Here is a 26,659-nt window from a genome sequence, read left to right as displayed (position 1 = left end):
TAAAATGTTAGAATATGAGATTTTATTTGAATCGATCAACTGATGAATACATGACATTAATGATCATTTTGATTGAGGCATGCTGAAATGTTTGATACTGACATGAAGGATGTCGCTTGGCGCTGATGTTCCAAGGCGATTTGCGGCAAGCACCCGAAAGTGGTAGGAGGTCGCCGGTTTTAGAGGCGACACCAGGGCAACCGTGCTGTCCCCTGCCACCATCTTCTGCGTGTTGTGCTCATGCCACACGTCTTTCCAGCAAAAGGCAACGACAACGCTTAGATGGATTTTGTGCATCCTTGGTCGATGGTATAGTCGACGTATTTACGACTCCACGGCTTTTCACGAGTGACAAGGTGTCACGTGATTTTTCGCATCGATTCGATATCAGTTACCGCCAGTTTTACACGCGATCGTACGTAGACACGGTTTCATTTTATTAGCCGAAAGGAGTTCACGAACCAACCCCTTTCCTTGACGGCTGACAAGAGTAATCGTATAATCGATATCGTTCTGGAACGCGATGGAGATTGTTCGGTGAAATATGCTCGTTATTTCGTGGCAGAATACGCATTATGATAACGATTTTTTATATTAAAAATTTCTGGTGTCAGAAAATGTCTTTTTAATGGAAAACAATTTCGTTCTCATCCACAGATGGCGATGTTTGAACGAGTCATCGAAACCAGCTTATTTCCATCAGAAGGATTAGCTTTCTACTTTCACGAATGAACAGAGTGGCGGTAATCTGGCTCGAAGTAATCGAAAAATCGAACGTACGAACGAGCGGTTCGCGGCGGGCAAAAAAAAAAACGCGATTGGCTAAATCTCTGGCCCGGATGGGAACGCGATCACTCGAAGGAACGGCAAAGTTCAAAGGGTGAGTTAACTTTAGCGAAAAGTTACAGTAGCTCCAGGCGACTGGTCTTCGTTTGAAAACGAAAGTTTAATCAAGTACACTCTCGAAGTTTAATCAAATACACTCTTCTTGAATAAATTTTTCAGCAACTTCTGTCCAACCCTTTGCAAACATTAAATAAAATTTGAAAAAGAAAACCGAATTCCCGACACGGTGCTTGCTCTGAAAACGTGTTACACGCGCGTTCACACCAGCACACGAACGAATTAAGTTTCTTGGTGTGTTAATTTCGATAATTTAGCAGTGGCCAAGCGATTCGAGTCGATTAGGCGTAAATGAGGACATCCGAAGTTAACGAGGGACCGGATGCCGAGGTGAAGTGGGGTCGCGGCTGCGCACGCCCCTTTTCAAAGCTAACTTTCCAACGGAGAAAATAAAGCAGAGACAGAGGAGGAGAAGAAGAAGCCCGGGCATCAACTTTGCGACAAACTTCGACTTCCTTGCTATACGACGCTTTTATGGAAACCGACCCGACCTGAACCGAACCTTCTCCGCTCGATATAACACCCTCGCTGCGCGCTCCGTATCTGGTCCGCTTGAAGAATCAGGTCATTCGATGGGGGCATAATTAAATATCGCCGAATATCGTTCACGTAATCAGGTTGCTTTTCCATCGGACCTTTCCGAGTCGACCACGGACAACAATGTTCGATTGAACGTGCTCGATGCCGAAAGGAGGCTTTCACGAAAATTAAAAAACTTTCGCCCCGTCTCCTCTTACGGATACCAAGGCATAAAGGAACCTGCCTCGGCTCTCCAAGGACGAGGGAAATTAATTTTCTTCGTGGAGGTATAAAAATGTGACTCGATAAGATTTTTAATGTTTTCTATTATTCAGTCGCTTGAAAAGTTTGCGAACAGTCTGTAGATTGAGAAATTGGACCAGCACTGTTGTTTTCAAGCTCAAAGAAGCCCAAGCGACGTTCAATCAACGACGAATCAAACAGCCATTCGATAAAAACGTTGAAGAACAATGATTACCGTACGATCGCTGGCCCGATTGATTATATATTGTTTGCCATATCGAGCAGTAACTTCGTTCCCCTCCCGATTGCCTCGCCAGTCAGACTAGAGTATTGATTAAACTCGAGATCCATCCTGACAGTCCAATAATGGAGTCTTAATGTGGCACTGTCGAGATATTACAAATCAAACTCCTTCCGACGTCGGTCACGTAATGAAACGACGATTGCGTCCGGGACGGAAAGCAATTAAGACACAGGTTGAGTAAGAAAAAAACTTCGCGTAAATAAATGAAGCTGATTATCGAACGAACAATGTCGGGAATATCGAGACGAAATTTATAGGAATTTTTGGAAAGTTTCTTCGGATAATCGCGGTACGTTCAACGTGTCACGAAAACGTCAGCGATGACTTTTCTAGGTTGGCGTACGTGAAAGGTGGGACGAGGCAAATCGAGGCAACCTTCTTGGAAGTTCTGAGGAACGGTAGCTCGGATTTTCCACTTCGCGATATTGCCCTAAATATCCAAAAATCTATAAGAACCTTTTCGTATCGATCGATCGGAAAAGCGTCTCATAAATTTTATAACATTTTGCAATTGACGAGTTTTCTTTTTTTTCTTTTTACGTAGGAATTGAGAAGAAGGTATAGTAGTATGAGGAAGCAATAAAGTTTGTCCAGAGAGTTTTCACAAAGTATTAATAGTGTCTAAGGCGTTTCATAGAGAAATCCTGAGGAATGGGTCACAGAAGGTCGGTGAAGTGGAGGAACTCCGACATAGATCTTGGTGACACGAATAACACCCTTACGAGCGCGAAGAGGTCGCCATTTGAATTCCAAAGAAGCTTTCAGGCCACTCTTTTTCTAAGCAATAAATCACTAGTCCATATAAAGATTCAGTTATCTCCGAGGGATCTGAGAAATGGGTTTGGAAAGTTCACTATTCCTGATGATACTATTTGATACATCGAGACATTGCCGACCCTTTAACATTCGAAAATCTTCGATAATACTCGAACTGATTCAAGATACGCTTGCGATACGTGAAAGGGAATGCTGGTTTAACGTTGCCAAAGTTAGGGAACCCGCTTATAACTTAGCAACGCTAGAATATCTGTTTCCTTTAACGTATCAGCTTTCATCTCATTGCGAGGCACGTACTTACTAGCGCCAAAAGCCGCGTGAAACCTAGCGAAGAGTAACTCCGAAAAAGAACATCCTAACAGCGTCTCTGCTTCTGGCAGCTTCTCTACCAGCTCCTCCTATCGCATTACCAAAATAAACTTTACGCCGATGCGTCAACCTCTCGCAATCGCTAAGTGTCTGCCATTAAACCTTCAACTTGTCGAGCAGCGAACGCGGTAGCGGAATATTTTTGCAAGAAATACGTATGCCGGGAGAAATTCGTATCCATTTCACTGGAAATAGCTAATATTATTGTTTGCGTAATGTCTCCCGCATTTGGGGATGAATTTCCCGTGGAAAATTGAGAAAGCTTATGATTCATAACAGGAGAGTTAACCACCCTGGAGGTTTCAATACTGCTTTTATTTAGTTTATACTTTCATTCTAAATTTACAGACCACTCTGTTCGCCATTTCAACGATTATTAATATTAATGGAAATTCTGATATACTTTCCCAGCTTCGATGCAGGTGTTAAAAATTGGTAACGATTGCAATTTTAATGGTTTGAATTACTAAAATCTCCACGAAGTGCATTTTAACGCGTTAATAATTCGATAAAGCTTCGTTTAATTTTCCTGCTTTTCATTCCCTTTCAAAAATTGTTCTTAGGGTAACCTATATATCATTTTCAAAGCTTCAGGGTGGTTCTCCCCCTTGAGGGATTGAAGCGACCGACTGATCATCTGACAGGGCTATCCGATATTACCAAGGCTATCTTGCAGCTAGCTTCATTATCAAAATGGATGCTTTACAGTAGGCCTACTTTCAGGACAAAGTTACTGAAACAGAAGTTAATCCACGGCAAAGTCGGTCGTGGAGTTCGGTGGATCGAGTATCGCGGATTCTAAGTGGTACTACCAGAAATTACCCCCGCAAAAGGAGGCAGCCGACTTCGAACCCGCTAAGAAAGCAACAAATACTCGTCACTTATTTCCCCAACATTTTAATCACCAAAACAGGTGCCACTGGTGTGAACGCGCTTAGGAACGTCAACGAGTGCACAATGAACATGCGTAACCAGTGAGAATGATCCTACCGTTCTCTACCTACAACTTTCGCAATTAATTCCGGGACACGATCGGTACAACATCGTCGAACGAAGGCTGTCGTACAGCTCACGCATATTTAGAGCGCGATCAATCGAAATACACGCTTCCAAGACACGCCTCTCTGTCTCGAGTCGGGAAGTTAGCAAATGCTGATCATCAATTTCAAGCGTGTGTCGGTGATGAAAAACGATCCGGGACGAATCGGGCGCACAAAGGAGAACCTGGTCAAGCTTTCTGAGGCTTCCGTGCGACAAGCAGAGTGACGTCTGATGGACAGTCGTGTTCCACGGATCGATAATCAAACGCGTCACCCGAGATATATCGAGAATGGGGGGTCGTGTACCGACGGGGGTTGAACAAAGCGAACGAGGTAGCCTACCCTGCGCCTCCTTGTACTGCACGATGTAGTTGGTTATGGGCGAGTTGGCGTGAGCCGGATCCTGTTCGCTGGACGGCGATGACCAGGCTAACAGCAACGATCGGCTGCCTTGCTCGGCTACGCGCAAATTCCGGGGAAAATTCGGCGGCTCTTGGACCAGCAAGTTAATGATCGCCTTGGCACGGTCGTACGCGTTCGTTGCCACGCACGTGTAGTCCCCACGGTCTATGTGGTTCGCCTGGATGATCCGCAGCTCGGAGATCACGCGTCCGGATACCTTCTGGTTATCTATCGTGTACCTGATTAAAGAAAACCGAGAGATTGATGGATGGTAGCGCGTTCTGGGTACGAAAACGTGATGGATGATGGTTTCTACTGGATTCCGTTCTACTTCCAACATTTTTCCTTCGGCTCGTTCGACAGATCCGTATTAAATTCGGAGGATTTAATCGGTACTCGATGGGGGATTGGAATTATCGACGAACAAGCTCGGTACAACGTCGCTCGAGTAATTTTGCGTGAGCGAAAGTTAGCTGCCGGGTAACAAGAGACCGAGCGAACGATAACATAACGAAGGTGACAGGAAGCGAACGAGCTGTCGGGGTAAATGTTTCGAGGAAACTCTATGGTGTTCTGTTGCATGGTTTTCCATATAGTTATATAGTATATTAGAGTGATAACAAAGTTTGCACATTGTCTCTATTAGAAGTCATTATATACAAAAATCATGTAGTTCAAAATAAACCAGGTATACAATGCGAGTGAATTGTCCCTTGAAATGTCTTGAAACGATGACACGGTATTAATCAGCTGTCTGTCATGTTACACGCATTGTAATTAACCTGTAATCTCGATTAGTGGATAGAAGATCGAAGCGTCAGTCGTATCATCGATCGACGTCGATCGTTGTGTAACCCTACTGGGCTTCGGTGTTCAGACGGGAAGGGGTTTTGATTAATTTCGATACAAACCTAACATCGTAGTTGGGATCGACTCTGCTGTCACGCGCACGCCAGCTGAGATCAAGAGGTGCGTCTCCTTCGGCTTCGCAGCGTAACGTTACGCTTTCCCCTCGTCGCACCGATTCCTGTCGCGTCTTCACCGATACCTGAGGACCGGCTGTTTCACCAATCGAGCGTTAATTTCTTGAACCTTGCCTCTTGTTCGAGGGAACACCCGTCGGGGAACAATTTATCGGGATCGTTTTACAAAACGTGCCACCGTTTCGCGATTACCTCAGAGCTTTTCAACTTTGATGAATCAACATTGACGTTACAGATTTGCGCGAGAAATCTGTTCTCTTGCAAGTTCGGTTCGAAAACAATTTAATTTAATTACAAGTTAAATACACTCGATCTCTATAATTTCCTGGAGCAATTAAAACCAGAGTTTGTGTAAGATTGATTTTTCAAGTTTATAAAGTACCTTTATACAGATTCTATTCGTTCTCGGAGAAAAATATATTGTAACAACGTTGCCTCCGGCGGGCGTTTCCCTCTACGTCGAAGCATATCGAGATTGCTAACGGAAATTCGACCACGGAACGAAGAATCCCAGAGTAGCTAGCCCCTGGCTGGAATTCCAAGTTCGCGACCAGCTTGGCTGACACGAATCCGAGCAACGGTAACTCTCTGTTGCGTGAATATTTTACCGTGAACTGTTAGCCGAATGAGCTTGCTGAGGCCTGGCCCGATACCGTTGCTAGCTTGGCACAGATAGAAACCGGCATGATCTCTGGATACCCGTGGGATCGCCAAAGACCCGTTCCCAGCAACCCCTGCGCCCTCCGTTCCGCTGTAACCCAGCTCCCTGTAGTCGCCCGGAGTATCACCTGAATGTTCCGTGGGACAGCCATTATTCCTCTAAAGTGACTCGCTATGCTAATTCCTGTCTACGTTATACCAGCTTAAAATCATGATAAACGATCTGCATGCAATCGTCATTACGAACTGAATCATTTTGAACGGAGTCGAGAAAAGAGAAATTGACGAGAATATTTTTGTTTGTTACAAGGTGAGAAAATTTGCGCAATTGGAAATTACTTTGAAACGTGAGCTGTAAAAACTGCAAAGATCGAGTATCACGTTTATGGTATTAAAGAATTTTCCCTTGGTATCAGAATGTCTGTCAATGTTCATAGGGTGAGATGGCATTCTCTTCCTTCGACGTTGCCAGAGATGAACGTCACCCGGCATTCTTTCCAATACAATAAACAGCCGGGAAACGTGTAAATGTCCAAAGGAAGTTCGATGTTGCGTGAAAAACACAGCATTTCGTGGTCGAAAGGTATTTACTTGGCGAGTTGCATTTAGATATCGAATTTGACATTGTTACAAAACGAATGGTTTCAATTGTATAGATATTGATTACGAGGGAGGAAAAAAATAGGAGAAATATAATGCTCTAGAGGAACAAATCAACGAAACTAATTACACCGAAGTTTCATTGAGCTCGGAGCTTATTTCAGATTGAATGAAACCGCTGAAAACGCTCGATCAGCTTTCTGATGGATCCGTTCGTCAACCCCTGTCACTCTGAGGTTAAATACACCCGACAAGAGTAACTTAATGAAAAACGACGATTCCTGGAACACAGGTCATATCAAAAGTTCAAAGTTATTGGACTTCTCGAGAGGAAGAGACTGTTAATAACTTTCTAAAGACGAGCAGTTGTTTCCAATAAAACGACACAAATAGAAATAATTAAAATCAAGAATACGTGACGTTAATCTTTCTCCTTCTTGACTCGAAAAGCGTTCAACTAAAAATGACTCTTGAGACGCGACGCGAATGAAAATCAATGGTATTCAGAAGAAAGGTTTGAAACGATGAAAAGGAGAAGGATGGAACCATCAGGAGACTGATTGTATCATCCTTCGAAGTCGATGCTCTGTACGTAACACGTCGCGTTTACCCGACCAGATGGAGGACGTTTTTCAAAACGTGACCAAGAAAGAGAGAACTCGATCGTCCTAGTATCTGGCTTCAAGGAATCGTGACTTACCAATCGATTGCTTCCAAGTCACAGTCGGAATAGGGAATCCTTCAGCCTGACAGGCAATGGAGACTCCGTGACCTACAACCGCGTTCTGGTCGATAGGTTCCACCGTCCATCGTGGTGGCACTAAAAATACGATCCAATTGGCTTAAAATCTCCCAACTCGCCGGCTCGTTTCGAAACCGGCATTCCATCGTGGACAGATCTAAGAACCGATCCTCGTCGTCGATGCTGTGCCCCGAGTACCTACAATGGTACCCGAATCCGGCATCTTATCGATGATCCCGATTGACGACAATACTTCGTTTCCCCGGTGTCCGATCGATTTCGTACGACACAGGGAGAAAATACGAAACACAATTTTTGGTGAAGAGAATCGAGACAGAATCTGTTATCGTTATAAATTTCAAAGTAACATAATAAAAGGGGGGAAGTATAAAATTATAAATGTCATAAATTACACGAATTTATGTAACCATCAAATTATTGAATTTTGAATATGAATTAACGAGCGCATGAATCTGGAAATTAAATTTGAAACGAAGAGCTGTCTATCAAAGCCGACGTGTAATAGATTTACCCCTTGGCGAATAACAATTATTCCCATTTTTTGCTTTTAGGATTAAAAAATGATTCATTTGACGTTAACTGGTAACAGAGGAACAATGAAAACTTATTCTCTGTCAGGCTAATTAACCATTGTTCCTGTATGAACGGTGACGAAGGAACTACCTTTGTTCGTCGACGAGAATCGGTCTTCTGTACCTCTACGTTTACTACTGTCTTCGTGATCGCGTGTTGTTGCTGTTGTACTCGCGTATTCGTGTCGTGAAATCCATGCATTTTAAACGGGTTCGATGTACTGTATATACTTACGCATCGCTAAGAGTGTAAATAACAACATGTGTCTCAACAAACCGATGCTGTCTGTGTGGTTAAACTACTTGAATTGACGATGTCGCATTTAAAATAGGGGGGGAGTAGAGAAATGTTTACTCATTCGTTTGTCTCAATCAAAGGAACTAATTACCAGGAAAAACTTCGAGCAGCATTTAAACGAACGAAAGAACCAGTCTGAACGTAATCGGTCTGAAAACAAAAAAGAAAAACGTGCATTTTGTAACGTAAAGAAATGAAGAGAAAACGTGCTTGCATAATAATGTAACTGAATTTTATAAATAATATAACGCGGGTTAATTTAAAGAAAACGAAAAGGGGTATGAATGAAAAAAACTCGTAGATAATGCTGTTGGAAAGAAATGAAAATCAATCATCAAAAGATATCGTGTGATAAAAAGTATGCTGAAAGGGAGTTAATGTGTCTCATGCAAAAAATCGTTATTCGTTAAAATATAAAAACACGGCAGGCATCATTCCAAGTAAAAAAGAGATTCAAATATATAATATAGATATATAAATGTAATAACGGCTCAAATAACAACGTACGAACAACGCAAACGGTACCTATGTTCTCAAAAAAGACACGTTACTTGTCACTGAATATACGAAGAGAAAACACGCAAGAAAAAACTCGAGGCACACAAGTATAGAATAATGTAAACGTTACTTCCAACATTCTTCCATCGTCATTCCAAGTTGCTCGTATTCGTATAATAATAGAGAAGAGAAACAATTGTAAGTCCAAAACAAGGAAAAGTGAACGAAAAATGAAGAAAAATAAAGAGAACAAAACGAAAAATAAAAGAAACGTACGAACCAGAAACGTTAACTACGCGAACGCATGCTTTACATCCGTCACAGACATTTCGTTGCATTACACGAGCACAATAATTAAATTTCTCGGTACACGAAACCGCTACAAACAGAGTAAAAAAGAAAAAAAATGAGTACAATTAAAAATGTTAAATGAGATACTCTAACTATATGAACACGCGTGAGAACGAAACAAAGGGAAGTGAAAAGTAGAAATAAATCAACGTCGAACAACAAAATTGTCTAAATTCTAAAATCAAAGATCAACTCGTTCAACTGTCGAGATCTACATCGAACATTTTACAAATGCTGATGATCGTGATGATGTACAATTACTGTAATGATGAACAGAGAAAAGAAAGTAATTAACAACGATGAAGGAACTTTTGTTCATCTCGTTTCAATTTCTCTTTTTTTTTTTTTTTTCGTTCCTTCTTCCTTTTCTTTCTTGTTCTTTTCTCGCCTTACCGGCTTGGTCGACGGATTAAGTTGGCGTTGTAACCTTTAACGTCCACCGTGCTCTTCCGGTTTACTTAACACGAACGAAAGAAATATGTATCCCTGGCTTTGAAATTCATTTTCGTTACGGTTAACCGGTTCGTCAGTTAGCATGCATGAAAAAAACGAAGACGAAACGAAAAGGTGAAGTGAATCACGTGAAAGTCTGCGTCCTTAGAAATATTCGTTTTATTTATCTTGTGCTGCGTTAGAAAGAGCGAGAGAGAGAGAGAGAGAGAGAGAATTAGGGGATCCAGGAGCTTCCGGTTGTGTCTACACCCTGTCGAGTCGTGTCTTTTTTTCCTCTCTGTCGTTAAACCCTTTCTCGCGAGAGTGCTGTCACCTCGAAGAGGATTGGAGTATTCGGGTTACGTTTCTACGAGCGGACGAAATCCAAGCTTTCTCGAAGATAGACCCTTCGGAGAAGGGACAGTTCCGGTCGGACATCTTGCCTCCGCCCTATTCAACGAAATCGCTATGCAGATCGCTATGCGGAGATACCAGCATTCGAGGAAATACTCTTCGTTGTACCTAGTAACCTGGATTCGGATACTTGCTATCGAGTCTTCCAGAGATCCGGATAACTGATCCGAATTGTTGAAATCACTCGGTTGACCGGAACAATGCTATCGAAACCGATTGCTTCGACAGCTTTTTTCTAGAGGTCCTTATTTAAAATCGAAGTCAACCGAAATTTTACCGATATTTCCAATTTTCTGTAACTGAATAACTAATGAAAGAAAATAAAAAAGAAAATTTGAATAGTATTAATATCTTTTTCTCAGAACTTCCCTTCGATACTTTCGATATCTTATGAACGATGTCTTTACCATGATCCCATGAATAAGTCAAGAGAAATAAGATCCTCTTAACTTGCCAACAACAAGAGACAGACCATACAGACAGAAATCTATAGAACGCTAAAGTAGGCCAAAGCAAACAATGCACCAGATACATTCATATTTAATTTTTAGTAAAAACAAAGCCTCCTAAGAAAGAAAGATTATTCCACGCTTTCAACTTGTTCTTTCAAAAAGAAATCAACCATTATGACCAAACTTTGTATACACTCCTATCATGGAACATCATCCTTCGAACGACTTCGCTTAAGTCGTTGCGATAACATTTTCGAAGACATCAAAGATACTCTGTGTTCCAGCTATTATTTGACTTTTATTCTTTCTCTCGGCTGAAAAGACGTGAACGATAAAAGAGCTTCGAGCAACATCGCAAACACAAAATTCCCGATACGAGGTGCACGGCTATCATCGTAAACCTGTTGCGAGGAAGACGATGCTCGATGATGAACGCTGGACGAACCTAAAAGCGCATTTATTTCCACTCTTCTGGTACAAAGGGCAAACATCAGTTGGAATCTCGGCCGCGCTTCATAGTTTGTCCGGACTATTTTCAGAAGAGCCATTTCCACGGAAAACCCCGGGGAAATTCGTTTGGTATTCCGACCTCGAATTGTCGGCCGAAACGCGAAACTTTGAATCAGAATCGCTCGCCGCGGCTCGGCTCGATGAAACTACACAAGAACTTTGACACTTAATTACTCCCCGATACACAGGATTCCCCGTAACTTGTGGTACGAGTGAAAACGCGATGACAATATAATTTGAAAATCTAGAACGACGTTTTCACCGAAAAGTTTTTTTCGTCGAGTGAAATATTGCTAAAAGGAATCCTGGTCAGGAAAACGCGTGTAATATGCGAGCTACCGAAATTGATTTTTTGGAAAACTTGTATAAAAAAATTTCGCTCCATATTTTCCACTTATTTTTTCTCTCACGTTTTATATCATTAATTACACGAGTGCCCGAGGGCAGAGTAAACGTTTTTAACCATTTCATTACAGTGGCCACTCGTGATACCGTTAAATGGAAAAAAAGGGATAAGTTTCCGAATGGTTCCACCAAAATTGAGAACTCAGGTTCGGTATATAACCTAAATTGACTACCAGAATCTCGAAAACGGTAAGACATCCAGCTCTGAAACCAACTCCAATCGGTTTCTTGTAGTCAATTTAGGTTATATACCGAGCCTGAGTTCTTAATTTTGGTGGGGCCATTCGGAAAATGGTTGAATTAATTTTTGTAAAAAATTAGAAATGTAATAAAATGGTTACAGTCAATGATACTAACTCCGACGAACGCGAGCCTTTCAACTGCTTCTCTTTACCGCGTGGATATCGCAGGATGAAAAGAGTCACCAGGGAATCCATGAACCATGAGAGAACCTTGAAAGTACTTCGGAAGAGCAGCAACAGAGCATAATTTATCAGAGAATCTGTACTGTAACGAGTTAACTGTGTATTCCAGTGAAAAGATCAAGCACCTCGCAGACTGTCCGAGTTCGTCAAAAAGCAACCTTAAATTACTCGTGAATCCTTGATTCTCTCGTGTCTCTGGAGACATCCAAAGCGTTAGTACTACCTTTTCCAACAGTGATACGCGTCGAAAATGGTTTTCGAATGACGGGACGTGTATACAAGGCTCGTTTCATACGCATTAGAACACGTGTTACCGATAACGGAGGCTAACGCTCGCGTTTATCTACACGTTTCCCCGTTTCCGTTTCAGTCGTTGCTCTAGTCAGACGTAACTCGTATCCGGGCGGTATCATCGTCCAGGACATCTTGATACCGGATATAACCAGACTGCACGGGCCAGTCGGGCTGTAATAACGGCAAACAAATGGAAAGACGGGTCTTATCGTCCACGCGATATCGCGAGTACTTCTTTCTGGTATCGCGACGACGGTCATTGCAGCTCTTATCGTCTCTCCCGGCTTTTGCTGATCGCTGGAAATCGCGTACCCTATTTTCCACTCGATCGACCACTGTTTCGAACGGCCACCACCCACGTTCCCCGAGCCCATTAAGTTTGGCTGACGCGAAAACTTCGACCTTTCGAACGAGTTCCGCGAGTTCCACGGTACCGTGTCCCAAGCGATTCCGATTAAGTCCACGTTGATGGCTCCTTCTCGGTTGCCCATTTCGACAACCGTATACGATCAAATCTCCATTCTTACGACTCGCAAACTGACGATCGATAGCTTCTGATCGTAACGACCCTATAAACCAATCCGAGAACCTTAACGCTTTGATTGATACATCGTAGGGAACTGTTGCTCGTTTCATGGGAAATCTTTCTGACGAATTTCTTGAAAATCTTTAAATCGAATTCCATTGCCGTATTAATTGATTTTCGAAATTAATGAGCTACGTTCGAGGTATTGTTTCAACGACGCGACGTGTTTTTCTGGATCAAATTGAACAGAGCAGTGTAAAAATAGTTCGTTAGCGGGACAAAACATAGCCGGTGTTATTTCAACAGATAGGAGGAGCTCTCGTGTACGAAGCGGGAACAAGCGAGGGAAAAACCGATATCGAAATCACGAGGGATGTGCGTACGTTTTCATAGGACCATTGATTCCCTGTTATAACAGGGATAACCCGAATTTACGGTACCTTTTTCGCCACCGAATACAGGACGCTCTTAGTGAATATGAATGGCGGGAAGAACATTACATCGTGACGGAACGTGTCACGCTCTTAATGTCTTTCATTCGTGTATCAAACTGCTCCTTCTTTTTCATTACGACGAGGGAGAAATTGAAATATAGTAGGAACAATAGTTGAAATCAATGTAGTTCAATTGAATTAAATTACCGTCAAAGAAATCGATTAATCGTCCCGTTGAAACAAGGAACTCTGTTCTCGTGGAGGAAAGAACCGTTCCCCGGGTGTCGAAGCTACTCCTGCGAGAATTCAGGACTATTCTATTCGGACGAAGAGAGAAGGTGATTTACATTCGATCGCGCCTAAGGAACGGGTGGTGGCGACTTTCGAAAATCGTCGAGCGGCTGCCTGGAACTTCTTGAAAAGTCGCATTACCGTGTGCGCCACCTCGGCAACTCGAAACTAATTTGCCTACGACCGTATCCTCGTGAGAGCCTCGATCCGACTGTCACAAGGAACTTTAGCCCCTGAGGAAACTAGGCTTGTAATGCCGTTTCGAAAAGCACGGAGAAATGTCGTTGCAGAGGACGAGCTCGAAGCTAGGAAAACGTGCATGCGTTCAGAAGAAGAGGGAAAAAAAGAGGAGAGTAGTTCGTTGTACGTTTTACCACGGAAAAAGGTGTAGTTGGAGAAATGTAATTGCGCGCCGACCAGCAGAGTCCTCGGAGAAACGAGGGACATCCGTTTCGCGGGCTCTTGGCTATTTTCTTTGGGGAACGTATTTGAAACCGTGAAACCGTTACCTACCTCAAATAACGGAAAATACGTATTCTGTAATTTAATATACCTACCAATCCCTCTTTGTTCCACCCTCGCGTGAAATTGTTGAGAAAGCACTCGGTGTACTGCGCAAACTCGCGTAACCTACATCAAACAACCGGTCTCTCATGACGCTTTTATCGAAGATGTGTGTTATCAAAGCAGACCGCGCGATGTGTTCTTTGACGAAGACCCCCGTTTTTTTTCCCTAGAATTTCTTTCTGCTTTCTGGAACAGCATTTTTCCTGCCGCGACACGGTTTTTCTATGAATTCCAAAGTCTTTTCTAAGCTGGCTTAAACCATTCGTGGAACATCATCGTGCCGAGGAGATCAGGAGGGAAAATCCGAGGCAAGATGGGACCGCATCGAGATAAGAGGCAGGAAGAATCCTGCGGGGTCACCGGAAACGTTGTCTACGAAATCGATTTCATCGAAACACGCTGTTACTCCGATCCTCCGTAGCGACTGCTCGGTTTCTGTGCCGTGATATGTATATATACACGTGTATATATATAAGTGTGTATGTACAGGATGTTTCTAGATGTAAAATGTACACCGCGAAGATTGCAGATCCTTCGTGACTAAGTAAATTGAAAAATCTCTTAGCAGTTTGCGATTTCGAGCTTCGTTTTCGAGATAGAAGTGACTGGATTTCGGGAGTGACTTTAAACCTTAGGTGACAGTTTCTAAATCATGTAAATCTTTCGCTAATAAAAGTGTCATTTTTTATACGTAAACTAGTATTGAAGTAAAAATCCTTGTATTGAACTTTTTCAAATATCTCACCTTCTTTACGAAAAACAAAGCTCCTGCTTATAAAATCCTAAAGAACCTTTCAGTCTCCTCAGTCATAAAGAATTCACAGTATCCACGGCGTACATCGTTTCTAAGATATCCTTGTCCATCCACACCGTACACACATAGAAAGAGAGTGAAAGAGAGGGAGAGAGAGACAGACAGGTGTGTGTGTCGCAGTCACACACGGTTTATGTACACAGGTTCTTACAGCTACCATGTCGTTTTTTGTTGTTGCTCGTTTGAGACACCAACCAGCAACGGAGAGGCTGGTCGAGTATTCGGCCAGGCCAGCGACGTTGCTGATCTGGCACGTGTAGTTCCCGCTGTGCTTAGCGCTGACGTTATTTATCGTCAGGATGCTGGAAAACGGCGGATAGTCGCTTATCTGTATGTTGTTCCCTGTCTCGAGCACGGCCGCGGTGGATCCGCTCGAGGACGAGGACGACGACGACGAGGACGACGAGGACGACGACGACGAGGATGACGCCGACGCCGACACACCACCGTCACCCGATCTTTTCTGTATCGGTTTGTCGTCCATCAACCAGGTGATGTTGAACGGCTGGTCACCCTGGCTCGTGGTACACATTAGCTGTGTCCTCATCCCTTCCGTCACACCGTTCTCGAAATAAAACGGCGAGATCCGCGGTGGAACTATAAACGTGACGTGTGATAATAGTATGTACCTGCATGCCGTCGTTAACGGCTCTCCTATACGCGTATCTCCAACAGAGACGACGCTGTCGTCTTCGTTTCCTCTTTTTCAGGGCAGGGAACAAGGTTTGGGTGAATGTAGAAGGTGAACGGGAAAATTTTTTCGAACGCGATTCAAGGGGACCGCGTACCAACCCTGTTCGCCCATGAGACTTCGATAGATCGCGATAGGGATATTTTATGTTGACGAACGTTAAGTTGAAAAAGAGAGAGAAACGCTCGTCGTATCGCGATCAAATTGGACAGCACATCAGGATAATTACATCGAAATCGAAAAACTTCCCGGCTGAAACTTTCTGGCGAAACGGAATTAATAGCGGGGCTACTCGTCGAAAACAACGGGAAGTTAATAAATCTTCTTCCGAAACGTCTGAAATTAACATTAAAATACAGCTCGGGGATACAGACTGCTTGGAGTTTAATCCATTCCCGGGAACGAAGCGAGTGTAATTAATGTTCCTCTCGGCAGCAACGACAATCCCGAAACGAACTACAAAAAGGACAAAACAAGCCTTTCTGTAATTTCAACGGCGTACTTGATCCCGCGTACAATTACTCGTGTATTTGTCCGATCGAATTATTTCGAACGTTTCGATTCTATTTTTCTCTCTCTCTTTTTTGCTTCCTCGGCCTAGCGAAGTCTCATCACGAAACAGGAGAACGATAGGTCACGAAGCATGAAATTCGAAACATTGTTCGTCCATCGAATCTGCGTAGATTTCACGAATATACAGAGCGATTCAAATTGGTAGTTCATTTAGAAAGCATAAAATACCTTTTATAGAAACAATAGACGAGGTGAATTGAATTGTATTTAACAAAATGCTCAAAGTAATTTTTCTCTAAAATAAAGTTCAGTATAAAAAAATAATACTCCACATCTTTTATTTACATTCACACCTGAAATTCATAGTATTTCGATCGAACCACCAGTTCAAGCGCACTCTGTAGACCAGGCGCAAGTCCATTACTTCGCTGTCTGACCGCACGCGTGGCTATACTACTTCGCCCGAAGTTTCCACCGGTTCGACAAGTATTATCGAACTTATCGATGCGTATCTTCCTACGTGACCTCTCGACAGGAACATGGAACAGGTGTACAACGCTCCCCCGCAAAAATCAGGCTCCGTGAAAAACTGCGACAGGGTCGTAAATATCCGGCAATAGCCGCCCACGCGTATCCCGTGGCCCGGAAAATGAACATTTATGACCCCGTAGCAACTACTAATGTCGACCGATGTTGTTTTTCCAAGGCAGTTGCCCGATGAAGTTGCGAGTAACCGGCGATAGGGCCGTAAACGAGAGGGAAATTGTTGAAGAGGAGCGTGAAACCGGATCCATGCTGTTCGCAACCCCTGACCGCGTTCTCTCGTAAATTTATCACTTTCATAAAGGGTGAAATTTCACGTGAAACTTTGCCTTTCTTTTCTCATTCGATCTCGTTATCCTTGAGTTACTTACCAGATCCTATAGAAGGATGTCGAGCGGTTTAATTATCGAGACGAGCGTGAAAACTAACTAGGACGAAAGGAGACGAGTGACCCATCGAGATATTCGTAAACGATCAAAGGATTCGAACCAACTTGTAATTATCGCTTCATATCGAACGTGTAATCATCGAAAGGTCGCTCGTATCGATTTCATCCTGTATACGATTTACTACTTAATGATATTTTGAACGATCATGATAATGATAGTGAGGATGACAAGTACAGAAATCATAGAGAATATCTCGAGCGAAACATAGCATAGTTTTGATAAAAAAAAAGATACTGTTCTACAAAGTGATAATACAGTGATATAATATAATAACTCGGTCGGAGGGCCGAGTTGAATACGTGAATCGATATACCAGATACAACACAAACATCGAGAGCAACAAAGGTGTGAATGATTCATTCGGAACGGGTCAAAAAGAGCACGACTCCTACTGGATCGTGGTTCGAGTGTCGTTCACAACGATCCGTCGTGGAAAGAGTACCATAGAAATGGATATATATATATATAAAATGTAATATATAGATACTCAATCAGAAAATAAATAACATTACGTGTGTCTCGTCGAATATGATATGTTAATGCTGAACGATGCATACCACGCGTGATTGTTTTTTTTTGTGTGTGCAAAGATTAAAACCAACACGATACGGTAACTTTGAAAAAGTGGAAGCGATCACACCCTGTGACATCGAGCCCGAAATTCAAGGCCCATCGAGCGCAAAATTAAACGAAAAATCCTAATCCGACCATGGATTTCCGTTTAATTTCGTGCCAGCCAATTCCGTGCGTGAGTTTCAACAAAACGAATGCGAAAACTTGCTTCGTTAAATGAAAATTTTTAACAAGCATTTCGATGTCACAGATCGTCTTGTACGATCTACGAAACATACTTCATTTGTCGACTCGTTACCACACACTAGAAAATAAATAAACGAGCCGTTCGTATACGAGAGTTATGAAACAACTGGCAAGATATTATTATACTGGACATTATACATATAGATACACATATATAGATACATATATATATATATACGTATCAAGAGTATTCCGTTAGGTAAAAAGCGTGCAATTAGGCGTGCATAAGAAGAACAGCGTGCAGGAGTCACAGAGTGTTGTTAAGACAGAGAGAATTACGAAGCTTTCAAAAAATTCGGAAAAGATTGAAAATTCGTGGCACGTCGTAACGGGGACAACTTTCGAGGCGATTCGTCTTGCCCCGTCGCGGCTATTTCTGATCTAAATTGAAATCTAATAATCCGCGTCGAGCCGTCACCTCGCACGTTTCGTCACGCTCGATATCGCCCCGAGACACGAATGGCGATGAAAAAAGATTATCATGAAAAATGACTGTGAAACTGGAGGCTAATCGAGGAAAAGCTTGTCCCAGTTGGACGTGCCAGGCTATTTTTATAATGAAAACGTTTTCTTAAGTATCTCTGAAATATTCTCAATATTTGAAGTATGATCGTGAAAGATTTCATAAAAATCAAGAAAGTGTTTTTAAAAAACGCTTTTATCGTAATCGTAGCCTTGGACGTGCATGTTGGACTAGCATGTAGCAGAAACGGATCGCTTCGAATGATCTCGCTCGATGATCCGAGATCATCCTCGACGATGTTCGGTGTACGTGGTGCATAAGAAACTCGACTGGCGAACGACGACAGAGGTGTCTGATAATTGATACATCAGCATCGACCGATAAGACGAACTGGTACAAAAAGGTTGCAGTCGTTAGCTGAATCAAAAGTTCTCTTTTGCTAGGGAAAATTGATCGCGTCGCGACGCACCTGTCTCGAGCACCGCTGATTGATCGATCATGCCAGCAGTTAGAGAGACCGCGTTCCGATGTTTCCTTACCGACCGATCAATCAGTTACTTTCCACCGTGAGCACATAATCCAGGGAGCTGGAAAATTGCCAGCCTGTCTTTATTACGTACCGTTGAATCGCGACTCGGCCTTTTTAACGCGTTGATCGTCGCGGTAGAAACAACGGTAACAAGTACGACACGTTATAACATGGATAACACGTACAAATTTCAATTTTAGATAATGACTTCAATTATTATTTAATTCTAGTGCATCATGCTACACTTTCTCAAAATTTCAAAACTATAATAAATTTCACGATCTGGCGACGTATCGTAGCATGCAGACACGTCGAGATCGGCCCAAAATATTCTACGTTAAGGCCATCCATGAGTTTTGCCCTCGTGGCAGAGGTTTGATCCTATATCGCTTTCTATCTACCCTACTCCGGGACTTAGTTTTGGGACAAATTGCGTCACCCTTAATGCCCAAAGCACCTCGTGGACAACCTTATTCAAGAATAAATGTATCAACGAATTGAACGAAGGATAAGAATCGAAAAATTGTATTAACAGCTCTGTCGTCGTAAAGCCTGAACCGAAGAAGATGTACACCAACGGTGTGCGTTTACCGTTGACGTGAAGGAGTGCAGAATGAGCGACGGTGGCAGCGCCATTGGCCACGCGACAGGTGTACGTGCCATTGTGCGCGGGTGCGATCGTGCTAATGCTCAGGGCGCTGGTAAAAGCGTCATATTGGCGGACGGTAATCGCCTTTCTCGGGGACTGTTCCCCCTGGCCGTCGGCCTTCGGGCCCCTTTTGGGACCCTTTATCGCGTCTCCATGACTGGCCGGTGCCTGAACGCGGCTATGGCTTGACGACGTAGCATCCTGCGACGTCCTGATCGTCTCTATTGGCACGTTATCTTTCAGCCACGTGAACGTCAGTGGCAGATCGCCAGTCACGACCACGCACTGTACGCTAGTACGGTCCCCTACGTTTAAATCGCGAGCAAAACTGAAAGGCGTGATTTTAGGTGGCACTGAAAGAACAATACAAAGACAAAGGTGGCATTCCAGTCAAAAAAAAAAGCGGTTCACGAACGCTATAGAGAAGTCGCGGTGTCTTTGGGGGGTGAAAGTGTTTTGGGGGATGACACACGAAGAGATTCGGATAGAGGGGTTGGAGAATTGGGACGCAACGTTGAACGCTGACAGACGGTCTTAATCGTCTATCGATGCTGTCAGATGATGATCAATTAATTATCTTTTCTTCTGCAATCGATATTTCACTGTACGATAATTTTAAGATATCTGACAGCATCGGTTGTAAGAAAAGCTAGTTGATAGGAGACACCCTGCGACCATTAACCAAAATAATGGAAAAAAAATAGTGGACGGTCCAACTATCTCGATATATCGAATGAGACTCCGGTTGCTTAATGAAGGCACCACCGGGTCAAAGGCTGTTCATATTGTGCTGCTTGTAATTACAGCGGCGTTAATTAAATTTCCATGGCCGGGCCCGCGTGCGACTAAATTAAAGCCTTAAAACGAGGTCTTTGAAAAAGCTTCAAAGAATATTTCCCTTCGTTGGCTGAAAATTTTGTTAGAATTACGTTGGTCCAGTCGCACGGAGTATCCTAATGCGCGGCGTACAAAGGATATCGTTTGTTGTTGCGGTTGTCTATAGACACACGGATAGCTTATCAGACAGATAATTGCGCGTTGCGAACTTCACTGATAACGCTACTGTGTTCTCTTATCTGGTTATTAAGCGTTTTATTTTATCGACAATTTTTTTTTTTTTCATATTAATCTCGTGGCTGTATTACCGTAAGATCTGGTAGCGATTCAATCGTACGATTAATTGGATAACATATCCAGCCGTACTTTTTTTCATCAAAATCCGATTGATAATGCTTGGAACGGTTACCCGGCGCGTATTTAATCTTCCCAATTAAGAGTTAATAGGCAATCATCGCGCGTAACTCGCTAAAAATCGTCACGATTCACTGCGAAACAAATTCCTGTATACTTCCCCCCGTTCAGACACCAGATTGATCGTAGGGATACAAGCTTTTCCCATTTTTGTTGCTAAATCGATTAAGTTAATCGGGGAATCGAGCGTTCGAATTACACCCGGCAAATTCAGTTTCACTGAAACGCAATTTTCGAACGCGCTTTGCTCGTGTAATTATATCTCTTCCGCCCGCTTTACGCTCGCGTTTCGTTCCACCCTTCCTTTTTGTCTTTTTTTTTTTTTTTTTTTTTTCAATATCACACAACAGCGATGGCTCGCAATAATTGTAACGTCACGCAATACACTTCTTTGCCTTAAACGGTTTGACGATAAACCGGCGCGTTAGGGAAACAAACGAGATAATCGATATTTAATCGTGATCGCCGCGGCGTGAAAGTTTTTCGTTGATCGGTTTTCACTTTTCCATCTATGGCGGGGTTCGACGATTCCATCGCTGCTTCTCTTCTCGAGTGGAATGAAAAATTCGCGGAAAAATTCACCCTCCCCCCGAATCGTATTAATGAACTCGTTCACCGGACGATCCTCTCGTTTTTCGATGAAGATTTCACGTTTCCACCGAGCCAGCTTATGCAATCAATATCAACTTCATATATAAATCTGTTGCAGGTGAACCGCTAACGATAAGCTCGATTCTTTTGGTCCTTTTTATTCGTGGTAGATAAAAACCTATCAAAGTCGTTCGACGCTCTTGTAACCTTCGATCTATTTTCTATCGATTATGAAAATTGTCGATAAAATCGTGCCTGTTTGATGCAACAGTTATGCAAGGCGTACTGTGCAGAGATGGAAAGAATAATAGCGAAAGGAATGGGGGTACGAATGTTCGGAGTCGGAGCGTCACGCCTCACGCGCATGCTGTTCGGCTATTGGCCGATGCGATCACACACTAATCGCGTTGCCTGACAAAGAAGAAAAATTTCGCTTCGCGACAAAGGGAGATGGTACGAAGTCAGCGTCGCGGCGAAATTTAAACGCGAGGATCAAACGTGGGGTCAGGACGGAGCGTGCGAAGCGCTCCCTTTGCTGCTGTGCCGTCCCGCTATTATTCTTTCCATCTCTGCACAGTAGTCGTGAAGTGCACAACGCGCGAAATAAACGATGATCGAATCACGGTAATAGAATATCGATGCTTCGACAACAGCATATTTATATACAAGTGCGTGCACACGGGATAGAATACACGGGACGCTTGATCGAACGCTGCCTACCATTTATATCATTATTATCGATACGATCGGTACACATGGTGTGTGAATGAAATTCAAAGTTTAAAATTCATCGATAAAAACTACTTTCGACACGTCATTGACTGATATTCTCGTCAAGCACTTTAATCCATAAAAGTTATTCGTCTAAAAGGAACGTCTTTTGCCTGAGCTAAGCGACCGGAAACGATCAATTTTTCATACGTTGCGCCCTGGGGCATAATATCGTGCATAAAACGGGACTATCAATGGCATCCGTCGTCGTGACGATATTAACCCGGTCAGCGATATTTTTCACCCCCCTATCGCGTTACGACGCGACGCCCCTCCTGATCTACTCGTAAAATTTTCTTTAACCAGTCACGATCCTTTGCCTGCTTGATGCACGAGCCGATTAACTGGAAGCGGATCGCACGACGCGACGCGATGGTAAGCGTCCCGTGTATCCTTGCCGGCACGTACTATACGTAGCGTCCTCGTATCCTTTCCTCGCAAGATAGCGGATACGTAGGCATCGCCGCGTTATGAATTTTTATGTACAATGGTACACGTACGGAATAATAATATACAGAGCAGTTAGGCGAGCGCGTGCAAGGACAGATGCTTGAGCGATGCAGTGAAGTGCTGTGCTCTTGGTGCGTGGGTTCGTTCGCGAGTGTTGTCAAACGCACGGATATCCGTTGACGCACATAGAAGAGATAGAGAAAGATAGAATGAGATAGAGATAGAAAGGGGTTGACACATACACCCACACGTACACACCCCCTAACGCACATCTATGTACACAAAATTGCTCCTACGTATATAGTCTGTTCATGTTTCTCTGGTTTTGACATTTTTTGAAGTGAAATTCCTTAGGACACTGTAGCGCGAATTGATTAATTATAAATTGGAACCAAGAGTCCGGAAGGTCGGCGACGCACGGGACTTATACTTTCATTCCTCTGTCTCGTGACTATAAGTCTCATGTTTGATTTTTTTTCTCATTTTTACATGTAACAGACTATAATACGATGACTATCATAAGAAAATTTCCGTGTCACGAACATTTCTTCGATCGTGTCAGAGAGCTCACAACGAGCTGCACCTCCATTAACCAAGCGATTACGTTTCATAGAAGCATCCGATAGACGCGGATAATGTGCATCGGGTACACATTTCCCTTTGATCTCCTTAGCAGCAGCACGCAAGACGATTCCAGTGGAGCAGGAGAATAACATAACGCAAATCCGCCTAAATCAGAGTAACCGATACGGTCACAATGCGGACGAGTAAATAGAAGCGAATTCAGACGATGAAGAGTTAATTAATTTCCATTCTGAGATTTTCGATTATCGAATTCTATTCTCCTCGTGCCTGTTTGATTTTCCTCCTTTTTCCACGAAGCTCTTTCGCGAGACGACGAATCGATTATTCAGACGAACTGCGTCCGAAGAATCGCTTTCGAGGACTTCTCAAAGACACGGTAAAATATTCCTGCACCACTGGAACGTTTGCCAAAGAATCCTTTAAAGGCAACTTACGGGCAGGTTTCTCGAAATTTTTTTTTTTTAGAAGTTTCACTGCGTTTCCCCAGCTTTTGGATCACAGTTACAGCAGTATCTGAAGCCGTTTCCCGCGAGGCAACGTCGATTAAACTGCACACACTTCCGTTTTCTCGAAATTGAATTTACCTCTGGCGAGGATACTTACGAATTTTTGTTTGAGCCAAAAAAGAAACGCGTACAGAGAAATGTAAAATAGAGTGTAAATAGATTAAATCGCGAATTTAATTTCAATGTAAACGTATCCCTTTCGTGATAACAAATTAAAAGACGATGATGATAGTCCGATTGCTCGCGGCACGGTTGTTTCACGGTGTTTCGAAAATTTCGCGCACGAAACCCATAGGGGGGATGAGAATTGAAAGCAATGCTGCCTCGCGTTAACTAATCCCGACCGGCGATGAACAATAGAGTACACGGAATTCACTCCGTAAACCTAATATAGAAACATTTTGTGTGAAGGTAAATTTCGCGGCACGCATCAAACACGCCTCGATGTTATGCATACACGAATTGTAATTAATACGCGATTGCCGCGGGGATGGAAAATTACGGACGGGAAATAGGGAGAGCGTATCGAACAAAGGGATTTTAGTGCCGTGATTATCGCTTGATAATCGTTCTTTTGTACCTCGAATGATCACGTACGGTCCACGCTGTTTTGATTACTGTCAATAATTCAATAAAGAAGGATCATTTCTTTTTCTTTTCTTTTCAAAATTGTTTAAAATAACACAGGGGAAAATTGTCACCGTGATATCTCCTTTCCTCCATTATAAATCGCTCTCCGAGTATTTAATACAGATTGACAAGATATCACAATCTTCCTCTATAAATGTAAAAACATAGAGGTATTTGAAAAAGATTAACGTTCGGGAGCATCCATCGATGTATTAATTTGTACGATCTATCGAGGCCGGAACTTCATACTACAGGATAAAAGTGATTCTCCAACAGTGGACGTACGCGACCAATAGAGTTCGAATAACTCGGAAAATTAAATCGTTCTGCTGCCGGTGAAACCTGTAAAAGAGATCTGTATCGGGAAATATTTGCTTTTCCCTCACTCACCTAGAACGCGCACTTCGACCGACCGTTGAGAGGTGAAGTTGTGCTTGTTTCTGGCGATGCATGTGTAAGTGCCTTGATCGGCGGCTCGTTGTACCGTATCGATGTATAGACTACCGTTCGCCACCCTTTGCCTCATATTCGTGGGCAGCCTTACACCGTCTGGTGACAAAGTAACGAAACAATTGATAAGTATAAAGAAGATAGTGTTGTATTTCGCTCGCGATATTTATTTTAATCGCAAAATGAAATACAAGCGAAGTTGTTTTACGAATACAATATTATCTCTAGTTCCTAAGACGGTTCGGAAAAATCTGACGCGGAGGGAAAAGTGCTGGGTATTTTATAGAATCGGAAAAATAGGAAGGTGGGAATTATTGAGAGTCCAGTGGTCGGTAAAGGGTGAGATCATGAGGTCAAGGTTTGAAGATGACTGGTTCGGCTGAATCATTAGGAGTAGAAAGAAAGACTTGGGATGTTTGTTGTTAAAGGTTGACTTATAATACAATGAGAAAGCCGGGCTGTTTAAGTACGATAAAGAATGGTTCGGTATACAACAATAGTAACGGAAGATAACGCTACTCACCTTTTTCCCAAATGATCGACTCGATCGGGTATCCAGCGACCGGACATTTGATGTGAAACTGTTTCCCGGCCACCGCCGAAACCGTCGACATCGGTCTGACGTATGGTAAACCTGTGATTGACAAAAGCAACAAAACATACACCATACATCTCGTTCCAAATAATGTCCGTTCCATTGCAACATTCAAACCATCTCCCTAATAACGTTTTCATCCAATCTTATGACGGACATTTCTATGTCGTTAAATCTTTCTATCAGTATGGATAATCCGCCGATAAAACGAAAAAAAGCTCTAAGGGGTAGATTTTAATTAACCGACCACCCCCTAGCTAACGGGTGCCGGTTAATAACGAAGAATCCCATCGTACCGCCATACTGACGTCGATCGATGAGAATCCGTAATATTCCCCTGGGTTTCCAGTCAATTTCAATCAACACCGCCAGCCAATTCTTCTCCTTAACACTGGCTCTATCCTCTACCAAGTACTCACCGTAAATATTGAGCCTCGCCGAGTGTCTTGCCTCGCCAGCTCGGCTGCTCGCGATGCACTCGTATTCTCCGCCGTCCTCGGACTTCACCGAAGAGATGTTAACGTGCGATATTACGTCCCCGTACACAGTCACGTACTGGCCAATCAGCAGTCTGTCGTTTTGTGGAAGCGGAAATCCATCCAGAAGCCAGGAAATTTGCGGGGTGGGATTACCCGCGGCGCTGCATTTCAGAGAAACCGATGGACCGGTCTGCATTGTCTGTTCGATAAACCTGTAGACCAGCTGCGGCGCGATCTCTGTTAACAGACGTTATGCTCGGATTACACATACTCTGAAGCATCGAAATACCACGAAAGCATCGCCAGCCTTCTAGTTTTCCCTCTACCAAGCGATTTTCACCTTTCCTGGAATCCAAACGATCGCATCGTTTCTCCTTTTCAATAGGACTTCGATTCTTCCTAACTGTTCTACTTTTACTCCAGTTGATCTACGAATCTGGACCGCTGTTAGCAACGCTTCTTTGCGGGGTTAACGAAAGCTTTCGCTCGAACTGCATCGCGAGAAACGCGATATCGAGGCGGTTAAATTGCCCGGCTTCCATAGCGTTAACGAGATTCGACGCGACCTAATGTTTCGTCCTCGTCACACTGACAAAGGCGGTTTCCAAGCATCCGCGATTACACGTGTAACGCGTCTGATAGGATTCACCGGGAACACAACCCCGCGATCCTATCGAATCGCTAAACGCTCCGTATCGAATCAGCTTCGAAGTGATCTTCGTAATAAATAATTAGTCGACGGGATTAAGAGGGTCCCGCGACTCTTAACAGAGACACATTGAAAGTAACCATTGCGCGTTGCTCGCGGATATGCGTTCCACTTCCTGAAGGGCTCTAAATGAACGTGCC

The 26,659-nt window shown here is 43.2% G+C and overlaps 2 protein-coding genes across 5 annotated transcripts in view; both read right to left on the bottom strand.

Moving 5' to 3' along the window:
* The window catches only part of LOC143305227 (cell adhesion molecule Dscam2), a 38,293-nt gene extending 13,486 nt beyond the window's left edge, over positions 1 to 24,807 (bottom strand). Inside the window, exons 1-7 of one of the 4 annotated variants that reach the window (XM_076692633.1) lie at positions 24,677 to 24,807; positions 8,525 to 8,583; positions 7,501 to 7,620; positions 6,149 to 6,328; positions 5,469 to 5,616; positions 4,498 to 4,796; positions 103 to 251 (exon numbers count right to left, since the gene is read on the bottom strand). In XM_076692633.1, coding sequence (XP_076548748.1) covers positions 103 to 251; positions 4,498 to 4,796; positions 5,469 to 5,616; positions 6,149 to 6,328; positions 7,501 to 7,620; positions 8,525 to 8,546 — 918 coding nt within the window. In that variant the 5' untranslated portion in view covers positions 8,547 to 8,583; positions 24,677 to 24,807. Of the gene's footprint in view, positions 1 to 102; positions 252 to 4,497; positions 4,797 to 5,468; positions 5,617 to 6,148; positions 6,329 to 7,500; positions 7,621 to 8,524; positions 8,584 to 15,003; positions 19,255 to 24,676 lie in introns of those variants that run through there. The other 3 variants (XM_076692635.1, XM_076692634.1, XM_076692632.1) reach the window with 3 other exon arrangements.
* Positions 21,058 to 26,659, bottom strand: part of LOC117600044 (cell adhesion molecule Dscam2-like) — an 83,849-nt gene continuing 78,247 nt past the window's right edge. The window contains exons 11-13 of the mRNA XM_076692641.1: positions 25,751 to 26,047; positions 25,260 to 25,370; positions 21,058 to 24,835 (exon numbers count right to left, since the gene is read on the bottom strand). Coding sequence (XP_076548756.1) covers positions 24,669 to 24,835; positions 25,260 to 25,370; positions 25,751 to 26,047 — 575 coding nt within the window. The 3' untranslated portion in view covers positions 21,058 to 24,668. The remainder of the gene's footprint in view (positions 24,836 to 25,259; positions 25,371 to 25,750; positions 26,048 to 26,659) is intronic.

Source organism: Osmia lignaria, chromosome 15, assembly GCF_051020975.1.
Source record: "Osmia lignaria lignaria isolate PbOS001 chromosome 15, iyOsmLign1, whole genome shotgun sequence".
Taxonomy (NCBI): domain Eukaryota; kingdom Metazoa; phylum Arthropoda; class Insecta; order Hymenoptera; family Megachilidae; genus Osmia; species Osmia lignaria.
The sequence above is the reverse complement of the archived record's forward strand: the minus strand, read 5'-3'. Positions and strand labels throughout refer to the sequence as shown.